The sequence below is a fragment of the Haliotis cracherodii genome, unplaced genomic scaffold, assembly GCF_022045235.1.
Source record: "Haliotis cracherodii isolate W230 unplaced genomic scaffold, xgHalCrac1.p SCAF_14, whole genome shotgun sequence".
NCBI classification, from domain to species: Eukaryota; Metazoa; Mollusca; class Gastropoda; order Lepetellida; family Haliotidae; genus Haliotis; species Haliotis cracherodii.
In genome coordinates this window covers 38,936,692-38,961,157 of record NW_027266269.1, presented here as the reverse complement: position 1 = coordinate 38,961,157, position 24,466 = coordinate 38,936,692, and the positions used below count along the sequence as shown (strand labels likewise).

At 44.3% G+C, this 24,466-nt stretch overlaps 1 protein-coding gene across 1 annotated transcript in view; it reads left to right on the top strand.

The window, feature by feature from the left end:
* LOC139461236 (E3 ubiquitin-protein ligase arkadia-like) overlaps nt 1-15,717 on the top strand; it is a 38,357-nt gene extending 22,640 nt beyond the window's left edge. The window contains exons 8-14 of the mRNA XM_071242875.1: nt 134-296; nt 2,047-2,455; nt 4,739-4,889; nt 5,690-5,800; nt 5,913-6,002; nt 8,363-8,457; nt 11,828-15,717. Of these exons, the coding sequence (XP_071098976.1) occupies nt 134-296; nt 2,047-2,455; nt 4,739-4,889; nt 5,690-5,800; nt 5,913-6,002; nt 8,363-8,457; nt 11,828-11,954 (1,146 nt within the window). The 3' untranslated portion in view covers nt 11,955-15,717. The remainder of the gene's footprint in view (nt 1-133; nt 297-2,046; nt 2,456-4,738; nt 4,890-5,689; nt 5,801-5,912; nt 6,003-8,362; nt 8,458-11,827) is intronic.
* The last annotated feature ends 8,749 nt before the right edge of the window (nt 15,718-24,466 follow it).

Here is a 24,466-nt window from a genome sequence, read left to right as displayed (position 1 = left end):
ATGAAAATCAAGTGCACACTGGTCCATTGACCGGGGTAATAATAGTGCACACTGATCCATTGACCGGGGTAATAATAGTGCACTCTTTGAGTGTGCACGCCCCCCGACATCTAACTGTTTGTGTATGTTGCAGCACCAGACAATGCCAGAGTGCAGTGAGCGAGGATCCTGTGGACTGCATCACCATGAACGTGGTCACTGCCGCCTCCACGCTATGACCCCCCACAGCCACACCCACCATGGCCACACCCATTCCCCGCACCAAACTCACCGGGGCTTGCATGGACCATGTGTTGGTAAGTGTTTTACATTGCAAACTGGTGAATGTTTCACATTGCAAACTGGTGAGTGTTTCACATTGCAAACTGGTGAGTGTTTCACAGTACAAATATTCTGTGCTGTAAGCATTCTGATAATATTCGGTATGAGAGAAGTGTGTAAGTGTGTTTTGATATTTATGTTCAAATCCCCTCCACCGTGTTTTTAATGTATAAAAATTATGTGGCAGAAATTCTGAGACTGAGATTGATATCCACATATGTGAAGTACTCTGTGACCAATAGACAACTACATGAGGTGCCGCCTCTTATTGAAAATGGGGTTTCATGGATGAATCTTTATGGGAATCTGTTTTGGAATGTGTCCCCAGCACCCCAGTGCTAGTCATAAGAGCTAACTAAATTGGGAACCTGGGTGATACCTGGGTGATACCAGGGTAGACTTGGTCCCTAGCTACCTATGCTGGTTGTAAGAGGAGACGTAATTGCCTGGGTGGTCAGGCTGGCTGACTTGGTCCCTAGCTACCTATGCTGGTTGTAAGGGGAGACGTAATTGCAGTCCTCTTACCCCTTGTATTGCTCATAATATCAATTACTGGAATGTCTGGTCAAGACTCATCTATTTCCAGGCCGACATCATACACCTGGAATAGTGCTGAGTGCAGTGTTAAGAACGAACACACACACATGCACTCACACCCCTGGTGGATTTGCAAGTCATGAGTATGTTCACCAAGGTGGCATATGTCCAAGACCTCTCTCACACATCCAGCTGACACTACATTAACTGAAATAATGTTCAAAGCAGTGTTAATCTTGACTAACTCACTTCTAATAAGTTGAGAAATTCATCAGAATTCAGTATTATGGATCTGAACGGGATAGGTTGGAAGCTACTGTGGGATTGACAGTGTATACATGATGTTATAGTCATTCAATGCTTCCATTGTCTTTGATTTACAAGCAAACATATTCATGACATTTATTCACACTGTGTGTGATATTATGATCGACAAGAACTAGGCTGTGTATTGGCAAAACAGTTTTATTGGAATATATTGCAATACAGGTGTCCATATTTCTATATATTGGGAGCTTTAGTGTCAAACAGTGACTTACGCTAATTGTCCATGTATGCAGATCCTGTTTTTTACACACTGAAGAGTTAAGTAAATATTCAGCATGATCAGTTACTGCCATTTTGTAGTCATCAATACAGGGGAAATGCAACGTGAGAGAAAAATCACTTCCTCGTTTCTGACGTTTTGTCAATGGAAGGGAAAGATCTTTTGTGAGTGAATTTGTATGAAAGTTTTAGTTAAATGATACAAATAATGATAACGAAACTTGTTGTGGGTTTTAGTACTCAATATACTGGAACACAGACAAAATATTGCAATACGTACCGTTTGAGTTGCATATTGCAGTATGCCAGCAGACCGGTTATATTGCGCAGTCCTGAGGGAGCATCCATTTAATTTCTCTGGGGTGGGTGGAAACATTTTATAAATGAATAGTTTGTTCAGAAATATGCCCCAAATGAATTTTTGTTGGCGGTGGTGAAATATATGAATAGTTTGTTTTGTGGAAAATACCCAAACATCATCTTTTAATAAATAGTGAATGTGAATAGATTGTTTGATAGTGCTCAATAGATTGTTCTCAGAACAAGTTCCCACCCACCCCATACAAACCAAGAGGATGCTCCCTAATAAAAACTTAGATCAAGTATTGGATGTAAATATTTATGTGTTGCTTTTGATTCCAGGTTCCTGCAACCACGTGAACCATGTCCACCGCCCCACCCCCCAACCCCCCCGGGCCCATATACACCATCACCACTACCACCCAGCAGCCTTCGCAATGCAACCTCACAACGTAGCCATGCCAATCGCTGCTGCACCTCACCCCCCACCCCACCACCACCCCCACCCTCACCAACGCCTGCTCCACCACCACCAAGTGCCTGACCTCACCTGTGAACCTGGCCCTCCTGGCATGGGAGTCTACAGCCACAGGGACATGCCCAACCCCAACCACATGCACCCTGCCCCACCCCCTCATCAACCAATGCCCGAGGGGATGGGGATGCACCCTTCAGGGGCGAGGAACTCTTGTGCTATGAGTGTCAACACAGTGCCCCCTCACACAGAAGTAGTGGTACAGACAAACCAAAGGTGAGTCTTAGAAGGAGTCGGATAATCTCATGTCCTTAGAAAACTGACCTTTGTAATTTGGTTTGAAAAAATATGACAGGGTCCTTCTGTATATAAGATGGTGGATGCAATATGCTATCATCTTATCAGCGGGATCTGACAAAAAGGACAAATTCAGAATATCAGTTAAAAAAACAACATGTCAGCAAAATTTAGAGGCGGCAGATCCACAAATGAAGTAAAGCGTGGCCTTAGCCATTCAAGACTTTTGAGCTCTGACACAGACACTGTTTTGTAGAGCACAGACACTGTTTTGTCGAGCACAGACACTGTTTTGTCGAGCACTGACACAGACAGTTTTGTCGAGCACTGACACAGACACTGTTTTGTTAAGCACTGATACAGACACTGTTTTGTTGAGCACTGACACAAACACTGTTTTGTTAAGCACTGATACAGACACTGTTTTGTGGAGCACTGATGCAGACACTGTTTTGTTGAGCACTGATACAGACACTGTTTTGTCGAGCACCGATACAGACACTGTTTTGTTGAGCACTGACACAAACACTGTTTTGTTAAGCACTGATATAGACACTGTTTTGTGGAGCACTGATGCAGACACTGTTTTGTCGAGCACTGATACAGACACTATTTTGTCGAGCACAGACACTGTTTTGTGGGGCACAGACACAGACACTGTTTTGTCGAGCACTGATACAGACACTGTTTTGTCGAGCACTGACACAGACACTGTTTTGTTAAGCACTGACACAGACACTGTTTTGTCGAGCACTGATACAGACACTGTTTTGTTAAGCACTGATACAGACACTGTTTTGTCGAGCACTGACACAGACACTGTTTTGTGGAGCACAGACACTGTTTTGTCGAGCACTGATACAGACACTGTTTTGTCGATCACTGATACAGACACTGTTTTGTCGAGCACTGACACAGACACTGTTTTGTTAAGCATTGACACAGACACTGTTTTGTCGAGCACTGACACAGACACTGTTTTGTCAAGCACTGATACAGACACTGTTTTGTCCAGCACTGATACAGACACTGTTTTGTCGAGCACAGACACTGTTTTGTCGAGCACTGACACAGACACTGTTTTGTCGAGCACAGATACAGACACCGTTTTGTTGAGCACTGATACAGACACTGTTTTGTCGAGCACTGATACAGACACTGTTTTGTCGAGCACTGATACAGACACTGTTTTGTCGAGCACTGACACAGACACCGTTTTGTTGAGCACTGATACAGACACTGTTTTGTCGAGCACTGACACAGACAGTTTTGTCGAGCACTGACACAGACACTGTTTTGTTAAGCACTGATACAGACACTGTTTTGTTGAGCACTGACACAAACACTGTTTTGTTAAGCACTGATACAGACACTGTTTTGTGGAGCACTGATGCAGACACTGTTTTGTTGAGCACTGATACAGACACTGTTTTGTCGAGCACCGATACAGACACTGTTTTGTTGAGCACTGACACAAACACTGTTTTGTTAAGCACTGATATAGACACTGTTTTGTGGAGCACTGATGCAGACACTGTTTTGTCGAGCACTGATACAGACACTATTTTGTCGAGCACAGACACTGTTTTGTGGGGCACAGACACAGACACTGTTTTGTCGAGCACTGATACAGACACTGTTTTGTCGAGCACTGACACAGACACTGTTTTGTTAAGCACTGACACAGACACTGTTTTGTCGAGCACTGATACAGACACTGTTTTGTTAAGCACTGATACAGACACTGTTTTGTCGAGCACTGACACAGACACTGTTTTGTGGAGCACAGACACTGTTTTGTCGAGCACTGATACAGACACTGTTTTGTCGATCACTGATACAGACACTGTTTTGTCGAGCACTGACACAGACACTGTTTTGTTAAGCATTGACACAGACACTGTTTTGTCGAGCACTGACACAGACACTGTTTTGTCAAGCACTGATACAGACACTGTTTTGTCCAGCACTGATACAGACACTGTTTTGTCGAGCACAGACACTGTTTTGTCGAGCACTGACACAGACACTGTTTTGTCGAGCACAGATACAGACACCGTTTTGTTGAGCACTGATACAGACACTGTTTTGTCGAGCACTGATACAGACACTGTTTTGTCGAGCACTGATACAGACACTGTTTTGTCGAGCACTGACACAGACACCGTTTTGTTGAGCACTGATACAGACACTGTTTTGTCGAGCACTGACACAGACACTGTTTTGTCGAGCACTGACACAGACACTGTTTTTTGTCCCCAGTGGTGGCCACACATCTGGTGCAGCTGGCCCGACGCCGCCCCAGCATCAACACCTGCACCACCATCTGCATCACTACCACCTGAACCCAACAACGCGAGGAGGGGCTGCCCACAACCCGTGCTGGCCCATCAGGGTACCTTCATTTCTTATGGTGAGTTGGCGGCAAAAACTGTATTTATCCCCCGCCATGAAGCGGAAGGGGGGATATAGGAATGGGTGCTGTCCACCCATCACGTTTTAATGCTGGAGCAGAACTCAAAAAGCATGAGATATCTTAACTAAACTTGGCACATAGGTAGGTCTAGTGGTGAACTGGTGCCTTTTGATAGTAGGGGATTTTTTAGAAGTTTCTTTTTTAAGGTTTTCCATGGTAACAACTTTGACTTAGACTGAAAATGGTGGCAGTGCTCTTTTCCAGAGCAGACCTTGAAAACCATATATTCCTTCACCAAACTTGGCACATAGTTAGATCTAGTAGTAAACTGAGATTTTGATGGTTTGGGATTTTTGAAAAAATTATTTTTCGAGTTTCAATAGCAACAACTTTGACTTTAACTGAAAATGCCAGTTCTCATTTCAGGAGGGCTAATACCTTGCACAGAACCGCATACGTCATATTGTGTGGGATAATGAGTATTTCGTGTTCGTTGTAACATTGTTTTTGATGAAAGTTATGAGCAGGCTTTTACCTTGACCTACAAAACTTGAGTCAAGGGGACCACCAATAACAAAACAATTCAAGGGTCCTTATCCTCTAAAGATTTAATGATTATTTTATTTACAGGACCTCTACATTTCTTTGTCAAGAATTTGGTACATTTACAATTATGAATACTTTTTTCAGTGTTCCGTAAAACCCTGTGTTAGAAATCCTGATCAGGGCAGAGTAATCCCCCCTTGGTGATTTCAAGGCTCAAATCTTTGTATTTGAATCTGTTTGCTCTGTTTCAGCCTCCTATGCCAGAAATGCCACCTTTCCCCCCATTTCCTGCATTTCCACGGTTACCAAGAAATATGCAAATGAGGCTCGGAGGTATGGTGTACCATGGACCTATTGTTGAGGTGAGGGTGATCAGCAGTTATCAGATCTACCTAGTTAATGTGAAACTGTTGTGCTAGCTGTTTGTTGAGAATTTGGCATGTGTGATTTCACAGAGGATTTGTTTGTTTTCAGTTCAACTTTGATGGGCGTGGCGGAAATGTTAATTGTGGAGCGTCACCAGCAGTCATTGAACAAAACACGCTGCCGCACAAATACAGGAAGGTGGGTAGTTAACATCTTTCCTCCAGTTTCAAATAGACATCTATCTCCATGTACCATGGTGTCCTTGTCCCTGTCAGGACAGACAGACAGGTCCCCAGTGGCCCATGCTTGTCATGAGAGACAGCACCATGGTGTCCTTGTCCCTGTCAGGACAGACAGACAGGTCCCCAGTGGCCCATGCTTGTCATGAGAGACAACGCCATGGTGCCCTTGTCCCTGTCAGGACAGACAGACAGGTCCCCAGTGGCCCATGTTTGTCATGAGACAACATCATGGTGCCCTTGTCCCTGTCAGGACAGACAGACAGGTCCCCAGTGGCCCATGCTTGTCATGAGAGACAGCACCATGGTGCCCTTGTCCCTGTCAGGACAGACAGACAGGTCCCCAGTGGCCCATGCTTGTCATGAGAGACAGCACCATGGTGCCCTTGTCCCTGTCAGGACAGACAGACAGGTCCCCAGTGGCCCATGCTTGTCATGAGAGACAGCACCATGGTTCCCTTGTCCCTGTCAGGACAGACAGACAGGTCCCCAGTGGCCCATGCTTGTCATGAGAGACAGCACCATGGTGCCCTTGTCCCTGTCAGGACAGACAGACAGGTCCCCAGTGGCCCATGCTTGTCATGAGAGACAGCACCATGGTGCCCTTGTCCCTGTCAGGACAGACAGACAGGTCCCCAGTGGCCCATGCTTGTCATGAGAGACAGCACCATGGTTCCCTTGTCCCTGTCAGGACAGACAGACAGGTCCCCAGTGGCCCATGCTTGTCATGAGAGACAGCACCATGGTTCCCTTGTCCCTGTCAGGACAGACAGACAGGTCCCCAGTGGCCCATGCTTGTCATGAGCGACAGTACCATGGTGCCTTTGTCCCTGTCAGGACAGACAGACAGGTCCCCAGTGTCCCATGCTTGTCATGAGAGACAGCACCATGGTGCCCCTGTCCCTGTCAGGACAGACAGAAAGGTCCCCAATGGCCCATGCTTGTCATAAGAGACAGCACCATGGTGTCCTTGTCCCTGTCAGGACAGACAGACAGGTCCCCAGTGGCCCATGCTTGTCATGAGAGACAGCACCATGGTTCCCTTGTCCCTGTCAGGACAGACAGACAGGTCCCCAGTGGCCCATGCTTGTCATGAGAGACAGCACCATGGTGCCCTTGTCCCTGTCAGGACAGACAGACAGGTCCCCAGTGGCCCATGCTTGTCATGAGAGACAGCACCATGGTGCCCTTGTCCCTGTCAGGACAGACAGACAGGTCCCCAGTGGCCCATGCTTGTCATGAGAGACAGCACCATGGTGCCCTTGTCCCTGTCAGGACAGACAGACAGGTCCCCAGTGGCCCATGCTTGTCATGAGAGACAGTACCATGGTGCCTTTGTCCCTGTCAGGACAGACAGACAGGTCCCCAGTGTCCCATGCTTGTCATGAGAGACAGCACCATGGTGCCTTTGTCCCTGTCAGGACAGACAGACAGGTCCCCAGTGGCCCATGCTTGTCATGAGCGACAGTACCATGGTGCCTTTGTCCCTGTCAGGACAGACAGACAGGTCCCCAGTGTCCCATGCTTGTCATGAGAGACAGCACCATGGTGTCCTTGTCCCTGTCAGGACAGACAGAAAGGTCCCCAATGGCCCATGCTTGTCATAAGAGACAGCACCATGGTGTCCTTGTCCCTGTCAGGACAGACAGACAGGTCCCCAGTGGCCCATGCTTGTCATGAGAGACAGCACCATGGTTCCCTTGTCCCTGTCAGGACAGACAGACAGGTCCCCAGTGGCCCATGCTTGTCATGAGAGACAGCACCATGGTGCCCTTATCCCTGTCAGGACAGACAGACAGGTCCCCAGTGGCCCATGCTTGTCATGAGAGACAGCACCATGGTGCCCTTGTCGCTGTCAGGACAGACAGACAGGTCCCCAGTGGCCCATGCTTGTCATGAGAGACAGCACCATGGTGCCCTTGTCCCTGTCAGGACAGACAGACAGGTCCCCAGTGGCCCATGCTTGTCATGAGAGACAGCACCATGGTGCCCTTGTCCCTGTCAGGACAGACAGACAGGTCCCCAGTGGCCCATGCTTGTCATGAGAGACAGCACCATGGTGCCCTTGTCCCTGTCAGGACAGACAGACAGGTCCCCAGTGGCCCATGCTTGTCATGAGAGACAGCACCATGGTGCCCTTGTCCCTGTCAGGACAGACAGACAGGCCCCCAGTGGCCCATGCTTGTCATAAGAGACACCACCATGGTGTCCTTGTCCCTGTCAGGACAGACAGACAGGTCCCCAGTGGCCAGACAGACAAACAAAACTCCCTCACAACGAGATTGAGTTACACCCTTACAAACTGATTGTTTGTTACAGATGAAGCGATGCAGTGACAGCGACAACCCTGACGAGGATGGCCCTGAGAAGTGCACCATCTGCTTGTGTGAGTTCGAAGAAGGAGAAGATGTCAGGTGAGCCCACTGATCATGAGAAACCCCAATGCTGAATGTTTGTACTGAACTTTGTGTGAATGATGTGTTGATCTAAATATGTTTCTTCATAGATGACGTCATTGCTTTAAGTCCCCGGCCGTGATATTGATGGAATATTGCTAAAAGTGGCGTAAAACTATGCTCACTCACTCACTCATTGCTTTGAACACAGGACTGGCAGTTTTAAAAGCCAGCAGGAACACTGCATGCATGCATCTATTCTACAATGTGTGTGTCACATTGTTGCAGACGACTGCCGTACATGCATCTATTCTACATTGAGCATGTCATATTGTTGCAGACGACTGCCGTACATGCATCTATTCTACATTGAGCATGTCACATTGTTGCAGACGACTGCCGTGCATGCATCTATTCTACATTGAGCGTGTCACATTGTTGCAGACGACTGCCGTGCATGCATCTATCATACATTGAGCATGTCACATTGTTTATTGCAGACGACTGCCGTGCATGCATTTATTCTACATTGAGCGTGTCACATTGTTGCAGACGACTGCCGTGCATGCATCTATTCTACATTGAGCGTGTCACATTGTTGCAGACGACTGCCGTGCATGCATCTATTCTACATTGAGCGTGTCACATTGTTTATTGCAGACGACTGCCGTGCATGCATATATTCTACACTGAGCGTGACACATTGTTCGCAGACGACTGCCGTGCATGCATCTATTCTATGTTGGCGTGTCACATTGTTGCAAACGACTGCCGTGCATGCATCTATTCTACATTGAGAGTGTCACATTGTTTGTTGCAGACGACTGCCGTGCATGCATCTATTCTACATTGAGCGTGTCACATTGTTTATTGCAGATGACTGCCGTGCATGCATCTATTCTACATTGAGCATGTCACATTGTTGCAGACCACTGCCATGTATGCATCTATTCTACATTGAGAGTGTCACATTGTTTATTGCAGACGACTGCCGTGCATGCATCTATTCTACATTGAGAGTGTCACATTGTTTATTGCAGATGACTGCCGTGCATGCATCTATTCTACATTGAGCGTGTCACATTGTTTATTGCAGATGACTGCCGCGCATGCATCTATTCTACATTGAGCATGTCACATTGTTGCAGACGACTGCCATGTATGCATCTATTCTACATTGAGAGTGTCACATTGTTTATTGCAGACGACTGCCGTGTATGCATCTATTCTACATTGAGAGTGTCACATTGTTTATTGCAGATGACTGCCGTGCATGCATCTATTCTACATTGAGAGTGTCACATTGTTTATTGCAGACGACTGCCATGTATGCATCTATTCTACATTGAGAGTGTCACATTGTTGCCGACGACTGCCGTGAATGCATCTATTCTACATTGAGCATGTCACATTGTTTATTGCAGATGACTGCCGTGAATGCATCTATTCTACATTGAGCATGTCACATTGTTTATTGCAGACGACTGCCATGTATGCATCTATTCTACATTGAGCGTGTCACATTGTTGCAGACGACTGCCGTGCATGCATCTATTCTACATTGAGCATGTCACATTGTTTATTGCAGACGACTGCCATGCATGCATCTATTCTACATTGAGCGTGTCACATTGTTTGTTGCAGACGACTGCCGTTTATGCATCTATTCTACATTGAGAGTGTCACATTGTTTATTGCAGACGACTGCCGTGCATGCATCTATTCTACATTGAGAGTGTCACATTGTTTATTGCAGATGACTGCCATGCATGCATGGTCTATCCTACAATGTGTGTGTCACATTGTTGCAGACAACTGCCGTGCATGCATCTATTCTACATTGAGCATGTCACATTGTTGCAGACGACTGCCGTGCATGCATCTATTCTACATTGAGCATGTCACATTGTTTATTGCAGACGACTGCCGTGCATGCATCTATTCTACATTGAGCGTGACACATTGTTGCAGACGACTGCCGTACATGCGTCTATTCTACATTGAGCATGTCACATTGTTGCAGACGACTGCCGTGCATGCATCTATTCTACATTGAGCATGTCACATTGTTTATTGCAGACGACTGCCGTGCATGCATCTATTCTACATTGAGCGTGACACATTGTTGCAGACGACTGCCGTGCATGCATCTATTCTACATTGAGAGTGTCACATTGTTGCAGACGACTGCCGTGCATGCATCTATTCTACATTGAGCATGTCACATTGTTGCAGACGACTGCCGTGCATGCATCTATTCTACATTGAGCATGTCACATTGTTGCAGACAACTGCCGTGCATGCATCTAATCTACATTGAGAGTGTCACATTGTTGCAGACGACTGCCGTGCATGCATCTATTCTACGTTGAGCGTGACACATTGTTGCAGACGACTGCCGTGCATGCATCTATTCTACATTGAGCGTGACACATTGTTGCAGACGACTGCCGTACATGCGTCTATTCTACATTGAGCATGTCACATTGTTTATTGCAGACGACTGCCGTGCATGCATCTATTCTACATTGAGAGTGTCACATTGTTTGTTGCAGACGACTGCCGTGCATGCATCTATTCTACATTGAGCGTGTCACATTGTTGCAGACGACAGCCATGTATGCATCTATTCTACATTGAGAGTGTCACATTGTTTGTTGCAGACGACTGCCGTGCATGCATCTATTCTACATTGAGCGTGACACATTGTTTATTGCAGACGACTGCCGTGCATGCATCTATTCTACATTGAGAGTGTCACATTGTTTATTGCAGACGACAGCCGTGCATGCATCTATTTTTACATTGAGAGTGTCACATTGTTTATTGCAGACGACTGCCGTGCATGCATCTATTCTACATTGAGAGTTTCACATTGTTTATTGCAGACGACTGCCGTGCATGCATCTATTCTACATTGAGAGTGTCACATTGTTTATTGCAGACGACTGCCGTGCATGCATCTATTCTACATTGAGAGTGTCACATTGTTTGTTGCAGACGACTGACGTGCATGCATCTATTCTACATTGAGAGTGTCACATTGTTTGTTGCAGACGACTGCCGTGCATGCATCTATTCTACATTGAGCGTGACACATTGTTTATTGCAGATGACTGCCGTGCATGCATCTATTCTACATTGAGCGTGACACATTGTTTATTGCAGACGACAGCCGTGCATGCATCTGTTCTACATTGAGAGTGTCACATTGTTTGTTGCAGACGACTGCCATGCATGCATCTATTCTACATTGAGCGTGACACATTGTTTATTGCAGATGACTGCCGTGCATGCATCTATTCTACATTGAGCGTGTCACATTGTTGCAGACGACTGCCATGCATGCATCTATTCTACATTGAGAGTGTCACATTGTTTGTTGCAGACGACTGCCGTGCATGCATCTATTCCACATTGAGTGTGTGGACCAGTGGTTGTCCACCAACAAGAAGTGCCCTATCTGCCGTGTGGACATTGAGGCAGGGTCCAAGGATCAGATATCTCTAGAATGACAAAACCTTCAACAGCACCAGCCTACTGTAACACAATCATGGTTCCTTAGTTAATCATGACTGTTTGATTTTTGTCCAAGAGACAAGTTGACCTTGAAGCTTGTATGTTCTTCAAGTAGCAACAGAATAGGATTTTCACACCAGCTGCGAAAATGCAACACCTTTTTCACTGCATGTAACTACGTGGCTTGTGTGTCATTTCGGGAAATAGCTGTTTATTTGTTCTTGGAGGATGATAAAATTGTTGATAATATATTTGCCTAGTGGCCAGATTGTTAAGGAACCTATGTTTGTCACAGAGAGAATTTGTCCTCCAAATTTGATGTGTGATGGAATTGTGCAAAAGATTCATTTTGGAAGGACTTATTGCAGATACGTTTACCCATTTTAACCCTGTTACTGACGTCCTCAGTGCTGAGTGGATATTTATTCTTTCTTACGTTTTGAGTTATGTGGAGCTTGTGAATGGAGGTATATTTTTTTGTTGTTGACAATATTGTGTTGAGTTTGGTTTTAGTTTGATCGTTTGAGTGTCTCGCAAATACCAGCCAGAAGGTGGGCAGGTGGAGAGGCGCGAGATTCTTGTCTCTATGCAAGTCGTAGTTCATTCGACAGAGATTGTCAGACAATCTGACCAAGTGTCCAACATACACAGGTGTATACATGGTCAGGGTTTAAAAGGACATATCAGGAAGGACATTTTTTTCTCCAAAAAACTTGATGGAAAATGTGGAAGGACAAAAAATGAAGTGGTGTGACATGCACCACAGCCCGGAAAAATCCAACTGCGGATTTAATTGTTGGTCTGTTCCCAATGTAAATCTGCAGTGTCGGTCCTTTGGGCTCTTAACAGTTAGCATTATGACATGAAACCTATGATCGTAGGTTCGAATCCTGGTTCGCCCCGATTTATGTTTTGAGGTTTGTCAGCACCTCCCACATTAAGCTGACAGGCCGTGATGTAGCTGCAATACTGTTCAAGGCTTGGTCAAGTGTGGTCCTGTGAGAAGCTCATAAAATGAACACAGCTTTTTTATTGGTATTAAGTGTCCAATCGAGACAACTCAACTCATATCATTGGAAGTTCTTGTACTTGTAATAGGAACTAAGCGATAAAGTGAATAAGTGAGTTCAGAAGCACATGGTCGTATTAAACTGTAGATGATTCATATCGCCAAAGTTCGGTGGTTAGAAGATCTAACAAATGCTAATTGGAAATTGCAAAAGTTATGTATTAGCAAACTATGTCCTATAATCTTCTGTTAATGACCTATGAAACAATTTTGGGCCAGTGGACTCATTCTTATGGTGTTATCCTAGCACCACAAATGCTATTTGTTGGTTATGGACTATAGACATAGTGCAGGATTATCCATGGGATGATCCTGAGAGGTGTGTACGGGTGTCTGTGTGTGTTGGGCATCAGCTGTCTGCATGGCAGGATTCACCTCAGTCAAGGGAAAGGTTCATCGTTTGTCTGCTGATGGGGCTTGTGTAGTTTAGGTAGCAGTCACACAAAACACATCATGGTCAGTTTGGTTTGGACTCAACATTACCTTTAAGACTCACAACAATTTCCAAATTATATTGTGAATTCCCTTCATTCAAATTTCTTGGATGATGTCATAATGGACTTCATTTGGCTTTATCTATATTATCAGTTTTATATTGAGAATTTAACCTTGGGCAATCTTCAACTTTAGACAATAGTGCAAAGCCCGCGTCTAGTAAATTTTTGCTAGTCTGGTAAGGTCAGCTTAAAAAAGTGCATATGATAAGAATAGGATGTACAATAAAAGTATGCTCAGAACCATTTCCTGGCTAATGGACTCAACAACTTTGGGCACCTTTTAACCTGAAAATAAATAATATGTAGCTTTAAAAGTAAAGAAAACTGAATGCTTGTACCTATTTCCTGTTATAAGAGTTATGTCAAATATCCTACAGGAGAGTTGAAACATGAGCTCGCATGCCAAACGTTCTGGAACAGTGATATTTAATCAGGTATTTTTTTATGCTTTTCTTTTCTTTTATGATGTTATATATTGACCATGAACCTTGTCTGGACTGGTGGACAAAACTGGCCGTAAATCCCTACCTTAGAAGTACTACTCGGAAACAGATTCCAGTTGCTAAGTTTCAATGATCAGTGGCTACTGGAATCGAATCGACATTTGTCAATACTTCACAAGATTGTATACACTGTGTTCCCAGTGATGGAGTCCTGTGGTGATTACTGGTAAGAAAATAGATCCCCAGCAACTTATTGTCGAAAGAGGCGTTCGGGTGGCCCGGCTCTGTGACTTGTTTGATTTAATATCATCACTTCCCAATTGCCTTGATCGATTCTCATGATGATGCTATGTGTTGATTCCCAAATGGATACTCAAAGGTTAACCCAGAAATCAGTACGTACAGAACTAAATTGTGAAATAAGTAAGGTCACAAGGTCAGTGAACAATCAATAAATGAGGTTGAAACTCTAAAGCTCAAGATTGTATGAGAGCTTCATCTTGCTGCCCCCAGCAATCATCAGAAATGACCTCATAATACAGGCCTACTGCTACATAACATTGTCCGTCACTGGATTGTCTGGTCCAGACTCAGTTATTTAATCCTACGTGATGTATATGAGACTGTGAAGTACTGACGATGTGCTCGGAACCAGAAAGGTTTTGTCTCACATCACGTATTGAGCGAATCTTAGGGTGTGATGTATATTAAATATGTTTCAAGATGTTAAGTACTGTCCCTTCCGATGATATGTTTTTTGTCTTTTCACTTGTGTAACTTTCGTATACACTGTGTGCAACCATTGATGTGTTAAAGCAGCTTTATGCACTTGTTTATTTACAGTTTTCTAACAAGAACAAAGTACACCTCAGATGAGTTAACACAAAAGCTAACCTCTAGAAGCAACCAAGCACTACACTATTGTGATTGTTTTTGCATCAGGTGTTAGTGTGACGTACATCCCCACCTTTGTACATTATCATTTCATACAATCATTGTCATTAAGCTGGGCTTATTTATATTGTCTGTGTGTATTCTACCATGATTGTTCTACAGAGTAGACAACCTGCTCCAGTGACCATTGGGTCACTACTAAGTGTCGCAGTGTCTGAAGATATGATAGATGTACATATTTATTATATAATTATTATATATTATTATCTTGTACCTATTCCTTGCAGTAGCCCTGTCTTCATATATTCAGATCAAGTTTGAGCATATATATATATATGTATATATATATGTGTGTGTGTGTGTGTCTTGTATTTTAAATGTCTCCTTGCTGAGTTCCACAAACTAACTCATGCTACAACATAGCAATATGACTGTCGTAACTCCTACTCTACAGCATTAGTTGTACAACTATCGTACATAGAGTTGGATGACTGTCGTAACTCGTACACTTCAGGATGGAGTGGTACGACTGTCGTAACTCCTACACTGCAGCATAGTGTGGTACAACTGTCCTAACTCCTATACTACAGCATGGAGTGATACAACTGTCGTAACTCCTACACTGCAGCATAGTCTGGTATGACTGTTGTAACTCCTACACTTCAGCATGAGTGGTACGACTGTCGTAACTCCTTCACTGCAGCATAGTGTAGTATGACTGTCGTAACTCCTACAGCTCAGCATGAGTGGTTCGACTGTCGTAACTCCTACACTGCAGCATGAGTGGTATGACTGTCGTAACTCCTACACTGCAGCATAGTGTGGTACGACTGTCCTATCTCCTACACTTCAGCATAGTGTGGTACAACTGTCGTAACTCCTACACTTCAGCATGAGTGGTACGACTGTCATAACTCCTACACTGCAGCATAGTGTGGTACAACTGTCCTAACTCCTATACTACAGCATGGAGTGATACAACTGTTGTAACTCCTACACTGCAGCATAGTGTGGTACGACTGTCGTAACTCCTACACTGCAGCATGAGTGGTACGACTGTCGTAACTCCTACACTGCAGCATAGTGTGGTACGACTGTCGTAACTCCTACACTGCAGCATGAGTGGTACGACTGTCGTAACTCCTACACTGCAGCATAGTGTGGTACAACTGTCCTAACTCTTATACTACAGCATGGAGTGATACAACTGTTGTAACTCCTACACTGCAGCATAGTGTGGTACGACTGTCGTAACTCCTACACTGCAGCATGAGTGGTACGACTGTCGTAACTCCTAAACAACAGCAAATAGAAATACTATTTATAACTCATAACAAGAGCCTTCAGACAGTCTGAGAGGAGATCCCAACATTTGTGAAACGAGGTCGAGATTAGTGGATAGTAAGAATTGCTTGGAAACAGTTAAAATACAGATGTTTGTTGTGTCAGTTCTTACACATTTTTAGTTGAGTGAAATGTTTTAATATCATTTCTCAAACAAAACTTTTAGCATTACTCTGAATAGTTTACTAATGCTAAGACTTTTCTGTGCAGTGTTATAACTGGGTTTGAATGATGAGATAAGACTTGAGCTATGTTTGTATCATGTGGATTAGACCCGACTAGTGGTGCCATGAGTATCATTATGGGACTTGTTTCTCTGCAGAGGTTATCTCCGATACATGTTAAGTAGGCATGCTGCAAAGGATATCTCCGACACCTCTTTAGGAGGCATGCCGCAGAGGATATCTCCGATACCTGTTTAGTAGGCATGCTGCGAGGATATCTCCGACAATTGTTTAGTAGGCATGCTGCAGAGAATATCTCTGACACCTGTTTAGTAGGCATGCTGCAGAGGATATCTCCAACAATTGTTTAGTAGGCATGCTGCAGAGGATATCTCCGACACCTGTATAGTAGACATTCTGAAGAGGATATCTCAGACACCTGTTTAGTAGGTATGCTGCAGAGGATTCTCCGACACCTGTTTAGCAGGCATGCTACAGAGGGTTGACTGTAGGTTCTGTTGTGAAGTTTGTACATTGTACTTTGTAATCTTTCAGTCAAAACTGGCTGTTTAGGGCATTATTTGGTGCTTTTACTTTCAATTATGAAAGTTGTCCAACTCTAACTTGACCAGCATCAAGTTCAAATCTACAGGATTGTTTGGGTGTGTAGTTACGTTACAGACTTAAGCAGTTTAGAAATGTGATGGCCGGTTTTGGTTCATTTTGGACTTTGGAAACTTGGGACTGTGCAGACGTTATGATTACTTTCCCTGTGTCTGATGTTTCAAGTATCCTCAATCCACTTAGTCAGCATTCCTGTAGAAGTGTGTTAATGTTGAAGAGTGCTCTGCCTTTGCTGTGATGTATGTGTGTAAGAACTGACACAAGGTATGTCAACATGTACCTCAAGTTGTGCCATGTGTCTCTGCCCCGCCCTGTATAGCCCATGTCCTTCCCCTCACCACATGGTCTCAAAGAGGAATCTTGAACACGTTATTTGGTATGATTATTACGTTATCTTGAACTGTATGGAGAAGGAGGAAAATGAATTTTCTTTGAGGTCAATTACCAAACAAATATGTGAAAAATATTTGACTTTAAAAAGAAGTAATATGTTTTCATCACACATTAAGATAACCACTGTAAAAGTTCAATCTTTTTATAATCAGATTCTGTGTTTGTTACTTCTACACCAAAGTGCACAAAAGATATCTGATATTGATGAGATTGGTATTAGTTTGGATTGCCATCAATCCAGTGTTGAACTCCAATTCATTTCACTGATGCCTCTGTAAGAAAACCATTTTTGTCCTCACCGTCTGTTTTTTACTGGTAAGTTTTCTGCAGATTACTTTAGGGGCATTTATAATGATCTAAATTATATATAGATTGCTGCAGTTTGTGTAAGGCCTGTCAATAGCACACAGATAGACCGGCCAGATTTTAAATGTCTAGTGGAACAATTCCAAATTCCTCAAACTGCTGGTATTTGGCAAGGACATCAGCAGAGTTTAGTGTTTGTAAGGCCAGTCAAAAACACATCATCTTCCCGAGGCATCTGATTGGTCAAAATTGGGACATTGCTCATAATAGCCACTGGTGGCACTACAATCAAGCCCAGAAATTCCAGCCCAATTGGGCAGGAGTGGAAACTGGACTTTTAAAATCAGTTAACTCCCTTGCCTCTGGAAGATGAAAATGCATGGACAAGCCAGGCATTATATGGTTGTCACTGGTGTTCTGATCACAACCTCCATGTTCCTTTCAAGCGATATGTTCCTGTGAATGTCAGCACAAAAGTGATGGTTGTTTGCCAAACTGTTTCATCTGTTCAGATATGAGGCCATGTGTACAGTGAAGATGGGAGATAAGTAGGGTGTATTCGTGCCCCACCCTCTCTTGCCCCGCCTTCTTTTACCCCACCCACTTTGCCCTGCCCTTGTTTCTACTTACTCCTTGTTACAGCTTTGACTGTACACCAGCTGCCAATCTGCATGGGAATAAAGACATGGAATTCACAGTGCTTGTTTGTTGTCTGTCCAGCTGTGTGTTCAGAAAGCATGAAGATTCTGGGTTAGAATTGGTCTCCAACAACCAATGCTTGTCTTAAAAGGTGGCTATTGAGATAGGGAAGGTGACTTGGTTGATACATGTCATTGCATCCCAATTGCGTTGATCGATGCTCATGATGACATATCACTGGATTGTCTGGACTCAATTATTTACAGACCACCGTCATACAGCAGGAATATTGCTGAGTGCAGTGTTTTACAACAAACAATGTGTTACAGATACAGGATAGTAGAAGCCAGTTTATACTCATGGAAGAAAACAGTGACAGGGAAAGGTTTGCTCCAGCTACGTGTGGGCCCTCACCACCAACCTCAAAGACTTCAACATCAGAAAACTACAAAAAGCCATCAACATCAAAAGACTCCAACCATCAATCAACCGTGGCCAAGGCTATTGCATAAACCCTGCGTACCATCAACTCATTAAAGACCCCAATCAGTCATAACACTTTTGTTTATATTACTGGCTTCACCCTTTTGTTTATGTTACTGACTTCACCGGTCAATATGTTTACCCTATTGTGCACATAACAGGATTCTCAACTCCAGTGTAACTACAACTTAAATCTACTCAACAGTATAAATACTGCCTCCTATCCTGTAGGGGCAGTCGGGTAGCCCAGTGGTTAAAGCGTTCCCTTGTCACGCCGAAGACCCGGGTTCGATTCCGACATGGGTACAATGTGTGAAGCCCATTTCTGGTGTCCCCTGCCGTGATATTGATGGAATATTGCTAAATGGGGCGTAAAACCATACTCACTCACTCACTCACTCACTCACTCACTCACTCACTCCTATCCTGTATATATATACTGTACCACAAAAGAAACGTCACCCCAAGAAACATTGCATGAACAGTTGTCATTTAAATATCTGCCTAATTTTTTTCAAAGTTTCTAAAATTTAATATTACCTTGTCGGAAAAATTAAATTTGATGATAAAAAACAAAGCAGGTGACAATAAAACCGATCGCCCAAACGCATCACGGCAACGGCCATGGTAACCCGATGCACATGAGTTCTGTGCAAATTGAAATGCACATGTGTTCCCCCATTTCTTGCCCTATAAAAATCTACACAGATCCAATAACATTCATTCGTTATTGAATCGCTACCACATGCCAAGATTGACACGAAATCAGCGACACCAAGCCCTTGGACGATTGCAAGCTGGACAAACCGCCCGGCAAGTAGCCAGTGCATTTCAAGTCCACGTGAGGATCATATACAGGCTCCAGCAACGGTAACAGACTACCAACACTACAGATGACCGACCACGAAGTGGAAGACCAAGGTTCACCACCCGACGTCAGGATCGTCAGATTGTGCGACAGCATCTTCAAGATCGCTTTGTTACTGCTGCGGAAACTGCTCGACAGACTATTGGAACACACCAGCGGCACATTAGTGCGGACACCGTGCGTCGACGATTGAGGAGCAGACACCTCCACTGTCACAGGCAACACAGAGGACCCATTCTGACACGTCATCGCCGGGACCGTCTTCAGTGGGCAACACAGCACCAGCATTGGCGCCACCAGCAGTGGAGAAGAGTCCTATTCTCAGACGAGAGCCGTTACTGTATCTCAACAGCAGATGGCAGAGAGAGAGCGTCTGGCGACGCCGCGGGGAACGTTATTTGGATGCTTGTGTTGTTGAGAGAGACTCGTGGGGTGGTCCGAGCATCATGGTGTTGGTTGGAATTGGTCTTGCACAGAGGGTCGGCCATGTTGTCTTCCAGAACATCGGTCCAGGGAGAGGCAATGGTGTCACAGCAGCTCGGTTCATCAAGTCTTGAGACCATACGCCATACCTCATTTGGCACATCGCCGCAACCACGAGTTTCAGCATGATAACGCCCGTGCCCACACTGCGAGAGCAACAAGAGACTTCCTCCAGCAGAATGGCATCAGAACCATGCAGTGGCCTGCGCTCAGTCCCGATTTAAATTCCATTGAGCACCTGTGGGACGAGATTAAAAGACGGCTGAATGACGTCCGACCAAGGACGACAACTGCAGCTGAACTGCGTCAGGTGTTCCTCAGAGTGTGGGCTCAAGTGCCTATGGCCTTCATCAACCGCCTCATCCATTTCATGTATCGACGTTGCACGGCAGTCATCAAAACACATGGCGGACACAACAGACACTGACTTGTGATGCCATTTTCTCAGAGACTATTGCTGTGTGTCACTTTAAGAACATTTGACACTTAAGTTTCAACCAGATGATCTTTTTAATATGTCTCAAAGTATGTTTACAGTGTTTGGACAAATAAGGTTTCTCATATATATCTTTCCATGGTGGCGTTTCTTTTGCGGTTTAGTATTCTTGTCAACCATGCTCTGTTCATCACCTGCTTGAGTAGGGTGTTAAGAACCTACATTGAAACGTCGATCCTAATTGAAAATAAAGTTGTTCATCCATATATCTTATCCTTACTTCGTACTACAACTTCCAAATGCCTCTCAAAGAAGTTATACTCCAGCTATATGAGGGTCTCCTGTAAATATTTGAACTAGGGATGTACACTCCAAGCAAGGGGTGAGCCAAGAAGTTAAAGCGTTTGCTGGTCACCCCCAGGTTTGGAGAGGACGGGTACTGGAAGCGTCCTTCCTTACAGCAAAAAATAATGTGCATATATTCAGCAAACCGAGAATTTACACCATATGGGACAAGGGTGCATGTAGATCAACGCTCAGGCCCTGAAAATATATAATAATAACTCCATTTAATTTGAAAAGGAGCCCCAGTGAGATAAGACTTGCGTCATTTGCTATAGCATCACAGCAAGGGGTGGGCGGAAGGGTAAACAATGTGTTTCCCGCCGTGATATTGCTGGAATATTGCCACACATATATAGTCTGGAAGTTATTTTAAGGTACCGACGTTTACTATAAAAAATACACACACACACACACACACACACACACGTACATGCACGTCGCTATGTGAGTGCAACATCTTGGACGCGACGTTAAACCCCATTTAACCTCACCTCATTTAGAGGTTTTGCATTACAGAAAGGGCTGGACGGAAGTGAAAATATTATGGTTCAGTGAATGTGAGAGACAATGTTGTAAAATCCGTCACGGAAGAACTTCATCAACATGGGCGTTAACATAGTGTGGAGTTTAATTATGAAGTACTGGCTTGTCACACAAACACACCTTGTTTCCATTCACGACAAAGGTACACGCTCCATCCACCATAATATGGCTGCAATGACACGAAATGCAGCAGACCGTATTTCCTCTGTTAGACACCGAACAGTTTATATCAATCTCGAGCAATCCGTTGACCGGGCGTCTATTCTGTTTAATGCTGGTACAGTGGCATCTCACCTCTTCACCAAATTCAAAATTCTACAGTCATATAAACCGTACGCAGGATACGGGCATTATCATCCACCCGGTGTCCAATAAAGGGCCAACGTCTACTTCTAATAGAAGAAATACGGTACCACCCAACTCGTGCAGTACAGCTTGACAACCCATCAAACAAGGGAAGTCTCACTGTCATAATACTGATCTGTGTGATTTTAAAGAAGAAAATAAGAAAATGTGAACCATGCAGAAAAACTGTTATGTCAATCTATTATAGACGGCCTCCATGGTCTAAAGGTAGAGCGTCCGCCCGGAGAGCGGAAGGTCCGAGGTTCGATCCCCAGCCGCGTCATACCAAAAGACGTTAAAAGATGGTACTTGTTGTTACCCTGTCTGGCGTTCGGCATTAAGGGGCTAAAACAAGTGCTGTACTGTGTCTGAGTGGGGTATTCATGTTAAAACTGCGGCATGGTATCTCAGTGTGCTAGCACTATAAATCGGCATCAGCCCGGACTAGTACAAGCAGCCACACACACACTTTCACGTGCATGCACGTCGCTATATAAGTGCAATAATCTTGGACGTGACGTTAAACCCCATTTCACCTCACCTCACCTCAATCTATTATAATAAGATGACGTCATTTTATCACTTCGTGTTAGAACAATGGATTATAATAATAACAATCGTCAAACAATAATTCTTACGTCATATTGCTTCAACTGACAAATGAGAATTGAGAATCTTTAGAATGCACAAGTGAAACTATCACAAGACAAAGTTTATTCCATAGAACATGGGCCAAAAAACGACATACACAAAAATACTGCGCACCAGTCTGCTCAAGGAGTGGGGAATGCAGCATCTGCAACCCGGGTCCACATTCGGGAGAACCGTGATTTCCATAAGAATAAAATTCTTAAACGTGCTATATTTTCTGTTCTTATTTAATTGCTTTAGTAGTGCCTTTAACTACCTACAATGGTGTGAAAGGTTGATAAAGCACAATAAATATGTCTCTCTCTCACTCACACACACACACACACACACACACACACACGCGCGCGCGCGCGCGCACGAGAGAGAGAGAGAGAGAGAGAGAGAGAGAGAGAGAGAGAGAGAGAGATTTAAATCGGGACTGAGGGCAGGCAACTTCATTATCCTGATGCCATTCGGCTGGAGGAAGTCTCTTGTTACTCTCGCAGTGTGGGCACGGCCGTTATCATGCTGAAACTCGTGGTTGCGGCGATGTGCCAAATGAGGTATGGCGTGTGGTCTCAAGACTTGATCAATGAACCGAGCTGCATTTTTTTAACATTTGCGGAATACTCCACTAAGTCCACAGTGGTCCAAAGTTTTCTTTACATTCGATAAACAAGGCGTTTTGTTTTATTCATACAATTATCAAGTTTAAGAAACTTCAACATCGTACAAGGTATTTCATATAATCCATTTTCAGTTGATAGTTATACCAATAACTTATTATTCTTTTTGAAATTTGGATTCGCATGGGTCCTCTCCCCAGTATTCCATAAACTGGAACATTTGGAGTCGAGTCCCCAAAACCAGTTACTTTCTTAAAATAAATAATGGCAATTTTTCAAGTAAGTTTTCATGTCCTCAAACAGTCTTGGCGGTACCATTACACCAAAACCCTTAATGGTTCACACCTTTGGTATATCTTTTGAGTGGGTCTCTTTTAAGAAGACAAAACATTTTTTCCTATTGTGAATAGTTCTTTCATAGCTAGAGTTAATCGTCAGTTCCTTTGTAACACAGTCTTTAAGAAAAGAATCGCATAGTTAAAAAATAAGGATATTTATCAAGCGGATGTAAAAGTATCTACACAGAATATGGGCGAACACAATCAAATGAAATTAGACACAGTGGTCGACAAAAGCATTGTCGTCATTGTCAGCATTAATTCAGTTCAGTCATTGCACATGTGTAGCCACAAGGGGGCGTCATGGTCAGTACCTGGTCACACCACCTCTTGCAGCCGTCACTGTTCGACACCTCCTCGTCGTCGGATGTTTTCGTTGGGAATTCTTCGCCATTCCTCCTGTAAGGCGTTGGCGAGTTGTTCCAGTGTGTGGGGACGCTGGTGACATTGACGGACGCGTCGAACAAGTTCGTCCCACAAATGTTCAATCGGGTTTAGATCAGGCGATTTGGACGGCCTTGGAAGGACATTGATGTTCTCATAAACAAGGAAATTAACTGTTGTACGTGCTGTGAGGGGCCGAGCGTTGTCATGTTGGAACAGCTCCCTCTGGCGGTCCAAGGTTGGGAGGAGGTGAGGACGCAGAATTTGATCTATGTATCGGTTTGCTGTAAGATTGCCCTGGACAACCACTAACTGTGATCTACCCGTGTAGGATATGGCTCCCCACACCATGACACTCCCTCCATCCAATCGGTCCACCTGTCGAACGCAGTTCGGCGCAAAACGTTCATGTCGACGTCGGTATACACGTTGTCTTCCATCCCGTCGTTGAAGAAGAAAACGTGACTCATCGCTGAACCAAACGCGTCGCCAGTTCCTGAGATCCCATGCCTGTACTCTGTTGCACCACCGGACACGTCGTTGACGGTGAAGACGTCGCAAGACAGGTCCAACTTTTGGTCGTCTCGCTCGAATTCCCACTTCCCTCAGACGATTTCTGATGGTTCTTCGCATACCAGGCACTTGTCCTGCAGT